Source organism: Xylocopa sonorina, chromosome 2, assembly GCF_050948175.1.
Source record: "Xylocopa sonorina isolate GNS202 chromosome 2, iyXylSono1_principal, whole genome shotgun sequence".
NCBI classification, from domain to species: Eukaryota; Metazoa; Arthropoda; class Insecta; order Hymenoptera; family Apidae; genus Xylocopa; species Xylocopa sonorina.
In genome coordinates, this window is record NC_135194.1 from 11,946,956 (window position 1) to 11,964,981 (window position 18,026).

Below are 18,026 nucleotides of genomic sequence, written 5' to 3' on the forward strand. Positions count from 1 at the left end.
TCGTCGTTTTACCACGAACGAAACTGGTCTCGGATCACAGCGCGCGTTCACGGCAGGGACCATTCCGAAGGATCTATAGTATCACCAGAGAAAAACCGTATACAGAATCGACGAGCGAACCGTCGAGAGGTGTAGCCGGTGTCGCGAGTCAGGACGATCTCTTCGTGGACAGTTTTTTTGCTGCCCGTATCCTACCGATGCGAGCGCGGTGATTCTGTGTGTTCGCGCGACGAGCGAGGAAATGCGTTTAAATGCTTTTTGTCTGTCGCGTGGAAATCGAGCATCGCCGTTCCTGCGATCTCTGCCCCCGCAACTCGGCTACCATGCACATGCAGTCATCATGTCCCATGCACGCACTCACGCACGCTAGCAACATACACGGAATAATACATCGCACGGCATTTACGAGTCTTTTCTTCTTTGTGGCTAACGTCTGTCAGTACAATCGGTAGGTCCTCTCCTTTTACGCGTTCTCGCTCTCGCTCTCCTTCGCCTTCCCATTTTCTATCTTTCGCGCTCGTTCCGTGAACCGCTGGTCGTCCTTGCCCGTACTTGCCTCCTTTGCGGCACCGCGCGCGCTCTCGATCGAACCGTTCTCCATGGTGTTTCGCGATGTACCAGATCCGGTCGCCCGGTTTTTGTACCCACTCAACATTGTTACTGATCCTCCTCGAGACAATTTTCAAGTTTATGCTCGATGCAACCTATTAGCCAACTAAAGTTAACGAATTCTGTGTATTTGGGATTTCAATCAACCCTCTCGCGGACCCCTCGAAGAGACCAAATAGGGTGTTTTTTAATCTTATTTATAACTAATTATTCAGCATTAATAGTATTCGTTATTTTTGCACCTGTCGAAACACAGAGGTATAATAAAATATGAAAAAACGCTTCTTCTCGACTCTGTATTCTGCGAGAGGGTTAACTCGACGCACACCAGCCGCGGATAGTGGACTCTCGAAGAGCCTCCGTGTTCGTGACGGCGACGACAGAAAGTGGTGGATCGCGTGCAGATGCAACCGATCGAGAGCGGACGAGGCACGACCGAAGGGAGAGAAGAACCGGTGGCCGAGGTTAAAAACGCGGCAAAAGAACTAAGAGACGCAAGACCGCCGTGGTGAACGCGGACCAGCGAAGCGTTCAGACACGACTGACAGAAGCTCCGGTTTCGAAACGGATCGTAATCGTAAAAAATATTGCATTATCGATAATATTGGCATGATGTCGTTATGGCACGTTCGAGTTTCAAGTGTTCGGTCGACGCATGTATTACAAGGTTTATCTTACGTTCACGCTGTACAGACGTCGTGGTCGCTTCAGTCGGGTTATCGAGAAGAAACGCGTGGAGACGGGAAATGAAACGCGTTTGAAAAAAAAACAAGAGAAATGAAAAAAATGGAAAAAAAAGAGAAAGAAAAAATTGCTTCTTCTATGCTTCTTTTCGTTTCGCGCACACGCATACACTTACACACATACACACTCTCATCCCCTCTCTTTTTCTTCTAATTTCCTCGTGGACACGCACGCGTGACATCCACATCGCGGCATAACGCATCTCTTTTTCTATTCTTCTTCGTCTTCTACATATTCTTCTTGTTCCTCTGCTTCATCTTCTTCTTCTTCTTCTTCTTTGTCACAGTCCTCCATTGCACTTTCCCATTCGACGCAACAAATGCACCTTAAAACAAACGTATCCCTACCCTATGTACACAAGAGCTGCTCCGCTAATGAATACGCGCGAGAAACAAAAACGGTATTGGACAGTTCCAAGGTGTAACAGGTGAAATATCCCCTCTGATTGACCCGTAGCTTCGTTTCATTTCGCGCTGAGTTTCCTAAGGGGGTTCAGGGGAGATTGCACCGTGGATTCATGCAATAGGACCAAAATTTCAATCGCCACGGAGTGGACGTTTAACAATAAACAGAAATAAGTTGTTATACGTATTCTAAAAGGGCTTCTCGTACGAATAATTCCGTGGAAACACTTGACACAACTGATCGAATGAAAATAAAATGTGTCGATCGTACAGCTGAATTAAAAGGAAAAATCATTGATCATTTCTAATTACACGTAAGTTGCAATTAATGCAAGAATTAAATGCAGATGAACTTGTCATTAAAGAAACAGCAACGAAATCAAAGGGAAAAATAAAATTCCCTACAGAATTACGAGACGATCAGCCCCTTTGCTCGCGCTGTTCAAAGACATTTTACGATGAAAACAAAATGAACATAAAAATACACAAACGTATCGTAGCGATGGGCGTAGAGACGTACAATCTTCGATTTGCTTCGCACGACTATTCCACAGTAACAAGGTTTCGAAGAGAACATAAAAAAACGCAATTACAAGAAAAAAAAAAAAATAATAAGAGAAAAAACATAAAATCGCACGATTGGCTGAAATATTTTTCCTCCTCGTTTTAATCATTTCGCTATTCAAACAACAATGGTACACTGCCGCTTAATCAGAAGACAAAGACAACACGTAATTGCAATGGGAGGCTTAAGAAGCACAGCGTTCGTGGATCGTGGATCGCTAGAGTTCTAAACACTTGTAAAGACCGAACTACGAAATTAAGAAGATTATTGCAATTTAGTGAGCCAAAAAAAAAAGTAGAAAAGAAAGTCACGGTGCACAGAAGAGTAAGAAAAACTGATACACAATAGAAGAGAACGTGATTGTCGCTCGATCGGGAGAACGCTCGATAAATAATGCAACGCGTGCGTGGTGTAATTGTCTTCTCTCGGCAAGGTCTCGATAGCGAACGATCCTGGTGAAGGAAGGAGGGACGAGGGGTGGTAGAGCACACAGAACCACCCTTGGACACGTTCTAATGGAAGCTCTGGATCGCGCGTTCGCCGCCAGAACCGTCTCCCGGTTATAAGCTCGAAAGCGCGGGATGGCGTGTACTCTACACGCTTGTTTGATCCTTGATCTATTCTTTTATTTCTATGCAAGTCGTTCCACGATCAAGTTGATCCACTTTCTGTAAATTTCTCGAGTCGTTCATCAATTTTGATGTCGCTGTGAGGGGAACGGGTTAAGAGAAGAAATACGGATCGTTCACGAAGGAGTTGTCATTCGATCGTTAAGTCCTGGTAAAGATTCCTGAGATTTCGTTTAGATGACTCGTTATTATTGGAGATCCATTTCTGTAATGGGTCTCGATTAAAAGGAGAAGAGTAATAAGGACTGGTGCCAATCGCGTTGTGCTGTCTCGCGAGTCTCGCCAAAAATTGTACGAACTGGCGGTCGAAGTAGAAACAAAATGGCGGCGTAATGGCGAAGGTTATACAAAAAAAAGAGGGGCCTTAAAAAGCGACTGGATTCACGGATAAAAAAAAAAAAGAAAAGAAAAGAGACCTTACACGCTAATCAATCCGCACAATGTGTGTGTGTATAGACTTTTAAAAAAATAACAAATTACATACAGAAGAATAGGTATTTTGACACTGTGAGGTCGAATAAAATGAATGACGAGAAACTGTCTCGCACTCTCTCGCGTTCAGACGTACCTTGGTAATCCTCTTGCTCTTCACTTTCATTCTTCGTCGTTCGCTTCGTCGTTCGTTCACACTATCTTGCGTACACATAAAACATTCGTTCTTAATCTTCTCGTTCGTTCTTTCTTGCTTTCTCGTTTTACCTTTAGTTATACGTCTGCGGTGTATAATTACTTTATAGAATATAGTACCTGGCACAGGAACATGACCTCTCAGTCATTGGCATCACAACGTAACAAGGACTACAAGCTGAGTCACGCGCACTTTTATCTCGCCACCCTGTAGACGCTTTTCACTCAATTCCCATTCTCTCTCTTTCGCATTCATACGTTCACGCGATCTTATCTCATTCACACCTCTCTAACATTCTCCAACATGCTAAATGGCAACTTTGCTCTCCCATTCTCTCTCTGTCTCTCTCTCTCTCTCTCTCGCGTGGGTGACTACAGCCAGACACTTGGTCCTGAGTATTTCTGCATCGTATTTTCATCTCTGCTTTCCTCATTTTCATTCGTTTGTTCGCATTGTCCATCTTTGTTCGTTCACTCTTTCGTTACACGCGTATACAACGTCCCTATCGTCGTCCCAGTTCCCAAATGGCCCTAACACCATCGACCGTGGGCACTGGGTCCGTACCGGCGAACGAACATCTCGAGGCTGGACACGATTACCCGAGGATCCACCTAATCTCCTCAGCTTCACCCTCCGCCGCCAATCTTGAAACCACCCCCGTCGTCGAGGGCGATCCTCCTCTTCCAACCCGCCGACTACGTTCGGACTACGCTTCCACGACTCCAGTGCCGCGTCCGTCCTCCAGTCCAGTTCCAAACTCCCACCGCGGAGCGTTTCCTCTTGAACACCGCCAACCAGCAACCCTCTCCGCCTAGGTATACATTCTGCGAGGATCCACCCGAAGAGGAACGGGACGAACAAGAGGCAACGGTCAGCCGTCTGGTCCGCGTCGTTGCTCACCCAGATTGCGACAAATATGATCGTCCAGCACCTCGTCTGTTCAACACGTACACGGGTCCAGCTGTTGGCTACGCAGATCGCAGCAACAACGGCCCTGTCACGTGGTTCCGGCCGGGGCTACGTGACACTGATCGCCGGGTTGGACGTGCCCGACGGCGGCGACACCACTTCACTCTTTATACACTGTCCGGTCAGTTGGTTCACGCTAAGGGGATTGTTGATGTCGTGGGGATTGGTGCCCACTGGGTTACGATGGGGCGGCGGCTGTTGCAGCGGCTGGTTGTGCGGCTGGCTGGTGGGTATCGACAGTGGCGGTGGCGGTACCGGGGGCGTCAGCGGGCAGGGACACGGGCTGGCCAGGCTCGAGGGCGACGGTAACACCAGCGACGGGCTGGCCAGACTAGACAACGCGGACAGACCCCCGGGACTGCTCAGGGACTCGTCGTCCTCGGGAGTGCCTGCCTCCCCCACGCTGCCGAGGTTGTCCTCCGAGTGATCGTCGTCGCCTTCGCCGTCCGCTTCGCCGTCGCCGTCTCCTCCCTCCCCCATGTATCTGATACATTTCTTCTTACGTCTGCGAAAACAAGCGGACAGAGATTAGTCCTGGGTTGCCCCGGGGATACTTAGGGGTGGGTGATATTACGTGTGGTTACGTAGAACAGGATGGGCCCCGAACGTCGTTCTTTCTCGTTTCAAAAGGGTTTTCACTATAATTAACGTAGTGGACTGGTGGTCCAAAGCAGGCTAGGTTGTAGGGGTGTGACGTTCGAAGCCTCCTGCGGAAGGTTACATCCAGTATTATTATACCAACTAAAAGAACATGCGGTCACTCGTGGTCGTAACATGGCCGACCGCGCAGACATCTCGAGAATCGGGAGTTTCGTGGTCCGCCTCGCTTTTCGAGATTCGGGGTGTACAATGCTCCTTGCTCGTTGCGATTTACCGTGCGATAAGCCGTACGATTAGCAATGGAGCTCAGGATCGATCGTATCGTGCGATTGTAAAAGTTATGACGTAGGTTCGAATAGGTTTGCTAATCGTACGGCTCCTTGTACGGTACCAACGAGATCTCTGCGCGGCAAGCGGCTGGTATTTTATTGTTCGACACGGAATCACTCGCTGCAAATGCCATGCTCAAAAAGTTCAGACGGTAACAAGCAAATAACTGTGGTGTAATAAACGTATACGTGAAAAACGAAAGTCTCAACAAAAAGAATTGAAATGCCAAATGGGCACAAGGGTGGGCGGGTGGAGTTTCATTGGTAAGAGTGGACGTAGTATCAATCCGCAAGGCGAGAACTACGTGTCCCGAGCAGTATAAAACGCCGTTATCGTGTTAACGCGCCGTTCGGAAATCGATCACGGGATCTCGCTGCGAAAAGAAACAAGATCGCAGGACAATCTTTCTCTCCGTTTTCCTTTTCTCGTTTGTCGAAGAACCCGCGAAAGTGCTCGCGTGTATGAATGTGTGATCGATGTTACGTGGAACTTGGAACTTTTATCAACGAAATGGCACGCTCTCTTTCTCTCTTTCTCGATCGATCGGTGAACTTGTTTTTTTTTTCTTGCTTTTCCCACGTCCGTTTCACCACGAAGAAAATCAAGGGAAACGAGAAACGAAACGAACAGAAAGAAAAAAGAGAGACGATAACCGATCGTGTTGTATTATTAACCGCGTGAGACGTTTTGCTGTTGCAGAAATCAATTTGGCGGATAAACGCGAAACGAAAAGGACATCTATTCTATTAGTATTGTATTTACTACTGCAAAGTTCCCGAAAAGTGAGCCCGACCGACCTCGTGTGCTAACTGCATCGCAGTCGAGACATTTATCGCTCTGCCATTGGCTCTCATTATTCATCTCTTAGCCAGTTAATCTTTATCTATATCTTTTCATCTCGTGTATCCATGTGTGAACAATATATTACGGTTGTTGGGGCAGGACGTATACTGTTCGCAGGCACGTCTGGATTCAAAAGCGTTAGCTCGCACCTCTGCGTGCTCCGATTACTATCGATTCGTGCTGTCCTCCAGCTGCTTTAGGAAACAATTAATCAGCCCGTTCGAAACCAATCAATCGCCACTAGAAAACGCTCTACACTTATTTGACTTCGTCAATTCTTTCTCTACGTCTCGTCTCATTGCTTCTACCTTGCATCGCAGCCTATTGTTTGAAAGTTAATCTGGAAAAAATTGAAGCCTTCAACCAATTAATTAATTGGCCAATTAATTTCGAACGAACAATATAGGAAGAAAGAGCTGGTTCTTCCAAAAGCAGAGTCTACAACTTCGACGTTTTGAATTTACCTTGGAAACGTATCGAACGAACGTTCGAATTTCGAAGACTTTTCAAAGGTATTCCGTTCTACCATTTTCCGCTTGTTCGTAAATTTGCGGACGTGTCGATCGAAAATTTTCGTGACGTTCGCGAGACGAAGAACCAGCAGCTGGATACAGAGAACCACGAATCGATTCTGAGACGCGTTTGCGGCCTCTGTGAAGCTCAAAAGATCGCGAGAACGAACTTCGAAATCGTGCGAGCTCCCTCGAGACTCGGTCTGGCCATGGTCTGACCACCGAGCGTCCCGTTCTACTGAACGGGCCGCTCGCCTCGAGTCGAGTTACGCCGCGCGCGCGACTACGACACCGATATTCATTGCGCAACAAGTATATATATTTTACGACATTACAAGAAACGATAGATGAAAACTAAGTAACAGAGAGAAACAGAGAACGTCAATAGTAATGAAACAATAAAAAAAAAAGACAAGATATTGGAATAAAACGAACCATGTTCACGTACTAATAAAGAAATAAAAAAAAAAAAAGAAAAAAAAATAGTAGATCCAACACATCCGTTACCAACACATTAATCGTCGTAATAATTACCGTACACGAATTGCCATGCCATCAAAATCAGACTCATAATAAATAGAAATAATGTATATATATATATATTATATATGTATATTGTAAGGTATACTTCTCTCTATAGCCAAAACGTTCCGAACCGAACAACATAACAATAAAGAAAAGAATGTTTGTTGTAATTAGAGATATATGGTATCTTGGTTACACGTGGTAGACGTACGCAACAACGTATATATTTATATATATAAACACAAGCGGTATATATATAATATATACATATATATGTATTATATATGTATTACAGACCAGCCATGCTAAGGGCAACACTGAGTAAAGTCCAACTAAACGAGGGTAAATCAAATGTAACAATAATAAGCTGCAAAGAGCCACAACAATGAGAAACAATGCGAGCATTAGGGCGTCGCTGTGCCGCTCACTATGCCAGTCCGCTCGTGTCGACCACCGGAAGCGAAACATCTATTCAACCCCACTCCCTTTTTCTCTTCCAAGAGTAAAAAAAGAAAAAGAAATACATAGAATAGATTATATCAAAAGTACTCATACATAAACAAACAAAAAAAATAGAAGAAGGGGAAATAGAAAATATTCCCGTGATTAGCGCGCAGAGATGATAATCACGTTCGAGTACATCCCCTGGAAAGCGTCCGGATCTCTTCTATTTGCATTCGATGTTATATACGAGCAGAGTTGGCTGAGCATAGCGAGGGCCAGCTACGCCCGTAGGTTTAAGTCGGGACTGACCACTGTTTAAGAAGAAGTGTTGCAGTAGAAGGGAGGCGATAGGCTTGACTAGAGATTAACATAAGTGGGTTCTTGCTGAGGCGAGGAGGCATTGGAGGCAGTGTTGGTGTTTGGGGGGGCAGTCGCTGCCCCTACAGATCCTCCACCGCCTCCAGCCCCGACCCCTGCCCCCGCGCTACTTCCCACACCGTGATGGATTATGCTCGCGTGGATGCCCATCCCCGCTCCATGCTCCACTGGGCTGCCAAAACCAACCACCAGCCATTAAAGGGGCGCTCGTCGCATCGACGTTATCACTTTAATCCCATCCTTAAATCCCGCACACCGTATCGTCGTCACCCACACGCATATCGGCCCGAGTGTCCGTGGACAAGCGAGTAACCTGGCCCGCGGACCACCGACTCTACGCGATCGTTCCTCTTTCGTTTCTTTTTTTTTTTTCTCTTTCTCTCGCACGCTTTCAACCCTGGTTCGTTCATTATTTCCTTCTCTCCTCGCGACTTCGTACGTTCTCCTGTTCCCACGATCGCTTACCGAGCTTTACGAGCGTGAATTGCGACCACGGAGGATCGCCGAGAATCGTTCCGATCGTGGTACCAGATGGTTGTTGTTGGAATTTCTTTAAATCACGTTCGATCAACGACTCGATTAGACTGTCTGATCAGAAAATATGTCTCCCAAGTTCGAGTCCATGCTTGCGAAGCTTCGGTGAGGAAGCTTGGTCGCCACCGTGTCCGTGACAGTTTGTGAACCGTGTACTCTATGTTTCCATGTTTAAAACGATTTTGTGCAGCTCAAGTAAGAACAGAACGGAGACAAGGTAATTCTAATTGAAATCGAGTGAAGCTCGTAGCCAAGCGTTCCGCTTGGTTGATTCACGTGTTTCGTTTCTTTCAATCAAACCGATTCTCATTCTCTTCGAATGAGCACTCACGATCGCCGTGAAATGTAGCACCGTGAACAAAGTTTTGCGGTTGGGATTCGTCATCGCCCCTTTAATGAGGTCCATGAGATTCACAAACCCGGGAGGAGTTGGGGCGTTTGGGCGCACTGTGCGATTTTACGTACAGTGAGAACGGAAGTTAGAGTGGCGCTAAAACTGGGTGGCTCGTGATGCCGCAATAAACTACTGTGTGGTATCTAGTAAAGATATTTACAAGCAAAAAGTACAAGTGGACGATGCCGCTTGGATCGGTCCAGCAGCGTGCAAGAAAGATCCTCTATTTTCACTTTCAAAATTCGCGAAATCTTTCCTTCCATCTGCTCTCTCTCTCTCTCTCTCTCTCTCTCCCTCTTCTATCTTTTGGAAGACACATTTTCTGACGGTCGTTTCTAGCTCGTCTATCTTTTCCATCGCGAGGACTCGAATATACTTATCTCGTTTCAATGCCACGTGGTCGTGAATACGGTGGCGTTCGAACGACCCCGTCGGAATTTCGAATTTCAGGCTCTCTTTCAAGTTCCACGATAACATGTGGATGACGGAACGGAGTAGAAGACGATAACGATAAGAAGTGGTGATAATCGAGAAACAACTAGATTCGTGCCCGGGTTGCAAGTCTCTTACGTCGTACGTGATGGCCCGATTTACCACCGGTCAACTCTTGTATTTTACATCTTTATCCGGTTTGCCTCGGGCTGCTCGATCGGCTATCCTCCACCGTGGAAACTTTTCACGCCCCTCGATCGTCCTCTCTCCTCGAGACGAGATTACTTGCGAAGTTACTCGCGTCGTCTCACCGAATCAGAGAAATACGAATGCGCACGAACTTTTAATTACTTCGCGATCTTGCGTGGAAACGTGTTACGGAGGATACTCGAGCCGCAGCAGCCCGTGCCTCGTATATCGTTCACCATCATTCACCACATATATAAAGAAAAGTAACTTCCTCTAGTGTTCACTACTATGAACCGACGTGAGACTTCTAGTCCTTCTCAACACTTCTCAAGATTCGAATACGTATATACACGCGACCGGTACAGCGTGCGCAGCTTGTCGACAAGACGGTATATGTAATTCCTCTCTCAAGAAGCAACGTGTCAAAACCATCTACACGATGCACACGTACCTGCACGGCTTGCACCACTGGCTTTGCTGGTCTAATCCGTACCTGGCGCGACACTTCTTCATGTTGTTACCTAGAAAATGCGAAACGTGCAACGATTAGCGTGTCGCGCACCATCATTCGGCCGTGAACAGGGGGTGGGAAGGCGTTAATACTTTTTATGTCTCTTTTCTTGCGCATATATCGTCCAATTTCTTTCCCCGTTGCCAAACGAATGACCGTAATTGACAGTGACGTTCGAGTTATGGTATAACCAGAGTTTATCATTACCGTGGAGGATATAATTCGCTCTTGAAACGATCGATCGACACCACGATCGCATTAAAGGCGTACACTAGTTGCTGTTGAGTGAATACGGAGTACGAATTCAACGTTTGTCAACTAGTCATGCGTGTAACAAGACGAACCTGACTGATTGAACTTGATCTACCTCAGAAAACTTTACGTTCAAGCTTCAGATTTTCTCTTACATGGAAGAATTGGATTTAGAATCGACAAAACTTTGTTGTTGCTTAACCTCAAGCTCAAACAGTCTAGAAATCTGACAATATATATTAGTATAACAGATCTTCCCAAGAAGACGTGATTAATTTCTATATTGTTCTACCAACAAACGTTTAGCGATTCGAAAGAAGCGACAACAGATTGCAGTCTTCAGGGGAGGGACTCTGCGAATCGACAAGAAAAGAGATATTCTGTCAAGCTGAGTAAAAACGTGCATGCAGCGTAAAAACGTTAAAACGGCGTAAAAAACACGATCAAAGATCATATCTACTCAATTAATGTCGTGATCTGTATTAAAAACGCAAGCTCTAGACAATAAATATTAAAGATGAATGAAAAGAAAAAAAAAAGGAAAAAAAAATGGACGCTCGAGCGTTCGGGCATCGTAAACGAATCAACTCGCATGTAAGGGTCGAGAATAATTGAGTGATTGATTAGAGGTGACCATAGAAAGAACCAAACGAAATAAAGGGGGCAAGTGGATGAATAAAAATTGCGATCTTGATAAAAAGAAAAAAAAAAAAATACAGAAAAAAAAAATGTATATTAACGGGGTTGACAGGCAATGTTGAAACGATCAAAGGCGATGGCGAGCGAGAAAAAAGAAAGAGGTAGGGGGTGTGAAACTGAAAAACTAGCATATCAGAGAGAAAAGTAAGAAGGAAGTAAGAGCGAAAGAGAGAAGAGGCGAAAGAAAGGTACGAGAAAAGAAAAAAGAAGAAGAAGAAGAAGAAGAAAAGAAAGACAGGTGAACACAGAGAGACTGAGTGAAAATTAAAAACGCTTAGGATTGTCTGATTGCGGAGTATAGGTCCCTGTAAAAATGCAAGATGGCCAGCGTCCCCAAAGTTGTATACGTAATTAATAATTAATAAATGCTGTGTCATGTGCGTGTACGTGTGTACTGAATGCGCTCGTGTCCCATTTTACTTTCGTTCCCGTTATATATTTGATCAGACAATATATAATGGAAATCTGTCGGAACACCATGGAGGCACGCACGTGCGCATGCGTACGTGCACGCCCGCTCACGCGAGTGTATCGTTCGTATTCTATCTTTTTTTTTCTGGCTTTTTTCGAACATTCTCTTATTCTCTTTCTTTTTGCATCTTTCTGCCTTCTTTTCCATCTATTTTTTTTTTATATCTCTACACAGATTTTTTGTTCGTTACATCCGAGAAAAAAGGAACTAAAAATTACACGAAAGACCATTGACCATATACAATAATAGATATAAGTTACATATATATGCATCGTCTCTCCTCTGGTAAAGTAGCGAATCAGCGCGAATACCTGTTTATCTAAAAAAAAAGAGAAAATCACTTTTGGTCGAACATTTATCACAGCGTACCCCTTTACGTTACGTACGCTAATCGAACACCCCCGTTCGATACCAGTGACTACGATGAAGAGTACGCGCGGACTCGTATCAGATGCGCAACTTTACCAGGGCCCATCGCGATATGTATATATATGAACGTATATATGCGTGTGCATGTATAATAGTAATAATAATGATAATCGAATATATATATAATATATATGTATATATATCGACCCAAAACCCCAAGACGGGGGGAAAACATGCAACATAATGTAGTGTAGCAATAAGAATGTATATAATAATTATATAATATAATATATGTAATAATGAGGGGGTGGGGGGCTGTTGAAAAAAGGGTGGAATAATTTCAATAAATTTCTGTAGCTGTTGTAATTGTAATTGTAGTAGTAATAGTAGTAGTAGTAGTAGTAGAGTAGTAGGTAATAGTAGTAGTAGTAAGTAGTAGTTGTTGTTGCTGTTCGTGGGGCGGGCTGGGGGTTGGGGGCGGGAGGTTGTAAAGAATGTGTGGAGTGAGGCATGTGGGTACCTCCAGGATCACTGTTTGTGTCTTGTTTGCGCTTCCTCTTCTTAGTTCGGTTGGTATTTGCGCGGGAAGACCAGTCAGGGTACAGCTGCATGTGCAACTGTCTCTCCCGTCGCGCCAACTCATAATACTTGGCCTGTTCCTCTCGCCCTAGCGCGTGCCACTACCGAGAGAGAACCAAACACTATTTGTAATTGTGCATGAACCGTGGGCTAAACAATTATTTTTAATCAAGAAGTAGAAAAAAAAAAGAGATTCACTAATGCTACTGCCGCCACCCTAATTTGCATCTTTCGTTTGTTCTTTGGCTAGGTACGGTTACTCATCTTTTCTCTCTTTCTAAACAAAATGTTATATATGCTCGTTTTCTTTTCTCGTTTGCCTCCTTTTTTTTCGGTTAAATGATATATAAAAAGTCTTGTTTTTCTCGTTCGTATGCGCTTTTCTATATGCATGTTGCGTATGCTCATACGGCGCGCCGCCGCCATTGCTCGAGCATATCTTTCAGTAACACTGGGGTCCCTACTTTCCGTTTAAAGTGCTAGAAGAACAGCCTAGATTCACCCCTCCCCCTCGTTTTTAACGCTCTACTCGTCGTATATCTTTACTTTAAACATATCAAGTTCGGATGGTACGGGGTGTCTGATAGAGGATCGTCACGTGAGTTACTCTCGATGATTCTCAGCCGAACTGTACACTGGAAAAATACACTGCGATCACATACAATAAACTGCACAGACAGATACAGCTAGACAGAACGGTTCACGTGCCAAACTATTCTTAATAATTAAATATCAATTATCATTCTCGAGTCGATGCAAAACCAATTACAAATTGGACATTGCAGGTTTGCTTTTCTCAGTGTATTCACGCCCATCGATCTACGCCCTTCCGAGTGAATCGCAGAAAGGATTTTACGACATTAACCGTCGTCACTTACCGTTCACGACCGTGAGAAAGAAAATTTGATCGTTCAAGAAGATGTTACCGAACCAGATCAAAAGACGTCGCGGATTTAGTAGAGTTCGCGCGCAACCCTCTTTTCGATTCGTGTCGACGGATCAAGAAGAAGAGTAGCGGTAACCCGGGTTTCGAACAGTCACGAAAGGATGAACCGAGAGGAAATCGAGGTTCACCAGGCTCTATCAGACATCCCGTACCTACGGCTCTCGTCGTACATCATCGCTTTCACTCGAATGAATCACAGTCGATCTATGTTCGTTCGTACATTTCCTTCGTCGTTTCTTTGCTTTCCTTTTTTTCACATTCTTTTTTCCCTCGTCTCTCCGCGAACGGATACCGCTTTAGGGAGTTTGGCCAGATACACAAAAAAAAAGAATCTGCGTATAACGATCGTCGCATGACGCGGGAGAGTCCGTTCGTTCCCTCTTGCCCGCGCCGCCGCATAGTTCGGATCGGTGCAAAGAATCCGCCCCCAACAGACAATCCAATGTGATCCAATAAAATATGCGATACATCGAGTCGCAAAAGGAAAAAAAAAAAAATAAAAAAACAAAACAAAAAGAAAGAACGGAGACGCGCGTACGTAGGCGCGTGCACGCGCGCGAGGGCGCGCATAGGGTGCACAGGACGCGCTCGCGTGCACGCGTGTACGTGGGCGTCGTGTTGCTCAACAGGGTTGCTCGGTATTCACTTTTTGAACACATGAGAGAACAAAAAACGAAATAAAAGTCCGCACGAGTCGAAGAGTGAAGAATGCCAGAGACGAGATTAAAAATAAATAAGTGAACGGAAAAAAAATAAAAATTAAACAAAAAAAAAAAAAAATATAGAGAGAAACGTATACAACAAATACAAAAAAATGGACACTTGAAACAAGAACGATAGACCAGAAAAAAAATCGGAACAAAATATAATATATCGTGTTCGTTTGAAAAAAACAGAATGAAACGCACAAGAGACTTTGATCGTTTCAATATCAACCAGTAGTAGGTAATCTATATGAATTATTATTATTATTATCATTATCATTATATATTATTATTATTATTATGATTATTATTATAATGAATTATTAAGGGCCTGCTGTTCTAGCACTGGAAAGTGGTACCTCCGGTGGGATCTGCGGACCGTTCTTTCTTCCTCTTCTTCTTCTTGCTGCCGTATCCGTAGTTATCCCTGGCACTCCAGCCGGGGTATCGTTGCTGATGGAGATGGCGCTCCTGCCTGGCCGCCTCATAATACCGCGCCTGCTCCTCCCGGCTTAGCGAGTGCCACTGCGTGTCATACCCCCAAAATTCAGATTCACAGATTCACAGTCTCACAGTATTTATCCGTGCACCGTGTGTCCCTTTTATTATTATTATATATATATTTTTTTTATTCACGTCCCTCTTTTTTCCACGTGTATACTTTTTTTTTTTTAAAGGAAATTTATGTTATCGTATTACTGTACTTTTTTTCGTTATTACTTTTTAGCGATTTGTTTACCCTCATTGAGTGGATATACACACACACAAAAACACCAAGAGAGAGGTATCTTTTACTTTTTCTCTATCGTCCCAACCCGGTTCTCGATCTACCCGTCCCGTCAGAGAAACTACCCCCTCGTTACGTGGTCGAGACACTTCCTTAGATCCCACCTACGATGCTCTCTTTCTCTCTCTCCCTTTCTCTCCCTCTCTTTCTCTCTATACTCTATTCTATTCTCTAGTCTATCTAGTCGTACTGAGATACTAGCAGATACGGTTAGTGCTTCGACATTTTTATCAATCTCGCGGATCAACGAAAGAACGAACAAAACGCATGCAACTTTCTTTTGTTCTCTATTCTTCGATCGTCCTCGGAGACACCCTGTCCGATTTCGTGGGTGCTCTCTTGGGATTGCGATCGTTTTCGTGCTCGCCAAGTCAACATTTCGCTTCCGGACTGCCTGCGTCTGGACTTTCAGTTCTACGCGTGAAACTTTCTCGAAGCTATTCCAGAGAGACTTGCGATAGTAAAGTGGCAGAAGAAAATCTTGACTTTGGCACGCGTCTATTCACATCAGAGTTCGTTCCCATACGTTTTCTCAATTATTTCCATCTCTATTAATCGACGCAGAAAGATGTTTCGGGAGCCCAGTCACACATTTCCGAAGAGCTTTCATACAGATCGATTCCTTGAACTTAAAAAGCAAGTATCATAGTCGTACAATTTGCTCCTGAAACATTTCGTCGTCTGGTTAATAGCAGTTCATATTAAGCAACCATGGATCCGATTAACAACACATAGTACAGCAAGCTCGATAAGAGATACGAACAAACCCTGATGTAACAGTTCACCAACACTAACACTGACATTTAACAAATATGAAAATGTATAGTTCCGTCTACTCACTCGTCTTCCCAGTATTTGGTTGATCGCTGCGCTCTCCTTTAAGGTACACTCCGCCACGACCTTCGCCCTCATCTCCTTCATGTACAGCATGAACGCGTTCAAAGGCTTTTTTATATGGGGTTTCTTTTTATCTGTCAAACATCATCGACGGGTATAAGAGGTGACCTCTACAGTGAAAATCAACGGTAAACTGATCACCGTAGCCCAGGTCCATTAAACGAGCCCTTACCTTGATTGTTCTGCTGCCCTGTGTCCTGCGACTTCGAATTGTCCGACGGTAACGATGTCGAGTTCTTTTGCTCTACCGTAGACCTGCCAACAGAAATGCCAACGGAACCACGTTAGATCTCCTCCAAGTATTTAGCGATAAAAATTGACTCGTTTTCCCACGCGACATCGATGCTGAACCCTGTGCACAGAACAGAGTACTTCAATGGGAACCTCGAACGGCGTTACTTTGCTCGAAGCAAATGTACTTTGCAACGCGATCGCCAGTAACGAAGGTTGACATTCGCGTGTTCCCGCTTAAAGTATTCCATCCTGTGCGTTTCATCTGGATTCCCATGGTTACCGTTTGAAGTAAGGCTGCTTCGCGTCGTGGTTCAAGGGTTGCTGGTCGGGTTTCGTGCAGGACAGGGGATAGGGTGGCGTGGAGTTTTGGGAATTGCATAGCTGCTCCGTCAGATTGGACGCGGGCCCGTCGAAGTACGGCTGGGCCGGCAGGGTCAACGGGTTCCTGGGGAAGTTCTGCGGCAGCGGCCAGTTCATCTGCTGCCACATACGGTGCCGAGCCTCGACCATCGCCAACAGCTGGACGAAGTTGTGTTGGGCACCGTACGGAGGCGGCGTCACGCTCCTCGGCAAATTCATGTTCGACATCTGCATCAGGCTGCTCATGTAGAGCGCGGTGAGGATCTTGTGATCGGCGGTGGGTAAGCCAGCCTCGCCCGCCTTCATCGCGTCCTGGAGTATCGTCATGTTGTCCTCGATCCCGTTCCCGGACTCGCTGTTGCACTTCTCCTCGTCGATTCTCCCGATCGATCCCTCGCTGCTGCCCTCCTCGATCGTAACGGTGGTTGGCCCGCTCTCGGTGCTGTTGTCGTCCTTCTTTATCACCAGGTTCAATGGCTCCAGGCACTCGGGCTCCATCGCACTCGTGGGTCCCCGTTTATACCCACCGGAACGGTCTGACCTGACCCATCGATCCGCGACGTCGCGTGTATCACTTCTACCCTGGTTGTTGTATTGTCTAGCTTCTTTCTCTCTTCCTCTCTCTCTCTCTCACTCTCTCTCTCTCTCTCTTAATCCCTGTCTACTTCAGTTCTCGCGTGCTCAGCTTTCCGTACACGTGAACGTTCACCACGCAGCGATCGACGCAGCGACTCGAGTAGCGTTTCGTCATCCATCCGGTTGGCAATTCGTCGATGTCCTTCACACTGTCGTACAAGTACGTCGTCGTCTGGTGTATCACTATAGGATCGAATAGCTCGGAAACGTCACTGGCCACGTAACACCTCGTTACCTTGCACTCCATCACGGTGCTCCTCGTCGCCGTGTCCCCGTGTCCGACCATCGTACTGTACGCCGAAGAGTTATCCTGACGGAGCAGTCCCCGTTGTAAACAGCACACGTACGCGCACAACATCTACGCCGATAACCACGGCGCCTGGCTGCTGCTCCAGACGACGACAGAGGCGACCGCGTCAACCCGGAAGCAGTCGAAACGACACTGTTCACGCCGTGTCCCGTCGCGTATACCCGTAGTGCTTAATGGCTCCATATCGTCGTGGACGGCATTAAACATTTACGAGCGTCGAGCGGACGAATCGCACGGTAAAATGTCTCCAGGGGCGGCATCTCGTGCACGGTTATCGTCTCCCTTCGTGTATACTTTCTTGGCCCGTTTCACCACCACCCCCGAACGGAAAAAGGGGAAAAAAAAAGAAAGGAAAGCCAGAGAGAAGACGATCCTCTTCTTTCGCAGTTCTTGCCTCTGCGACTCTTCTCCGGTTACGTAGACACACGCGAGTGTCCTTCCTGGCTGTACAACGATTATTTCACAAGGAGCCAGAGAAAGAGAGAGAGAGAGAGAGAGAGTGAACGAGAGGGAGAGAGAGAGAGTGATAGGGATATATGGG

At 45.6% G+C, this 18,026-nt stretch overlaps 1 protein-coding gene across 9 annotated transcripts in view; it reads right to left on the reverse strand.

Moving 5' to 3' along the window:
• Nucleotides 1-3,012: 3,012 nt before the first annotated feature.
• The window catches only part of LOC143432904 (protein pangolin, isoforms A/H/I/S), a 212,554-nt gene continuing 197,540 nt past the window's right edge, over nucleotides 3,013-18,026 (reverse strand). For 2 of the 9 annotated variants that reach the window (XM_076909880.1, XM_076909878.1), the window contains exons 6-10: nucleotides 16,118-16,200; nucleotides 15,889-16,019; nucleotides 14,621-14,786; nucleotides 10,181-10,250; nucleotides 3,013-5,053 (exon numbers count right to left, since the gene is read on the reverse strand). In XM_076909880.1, coding sequence (XP_076765995.1) covers nucleotides 4,597-5,053; nucleotides 10,181-10,250; nucleotides 14,621-14,786; nucleotides 15,889-16,019; nucleotides 16,118-16,200 — 907 coding nt within the window. In that variant the 3' untranslated portion in view covers nucleotides 3,013-4,596. Of the gene's footprint in view, nucleotides 5,054-8,111; nucleotides 8,353-10,180; nucleotides 10,251-12,552; nucleotides 12,713-14,620; nucleotides 14,787-15,888; nucleotides 16,020-16,117; nucleotides 16,201-18,026 lie in introns of those variants that run through there. The other 7 variants (XM_076909883.1, XM_076909884.1, XM_076909882.1 and 4 more) reach the window with 6 other exon arrangements.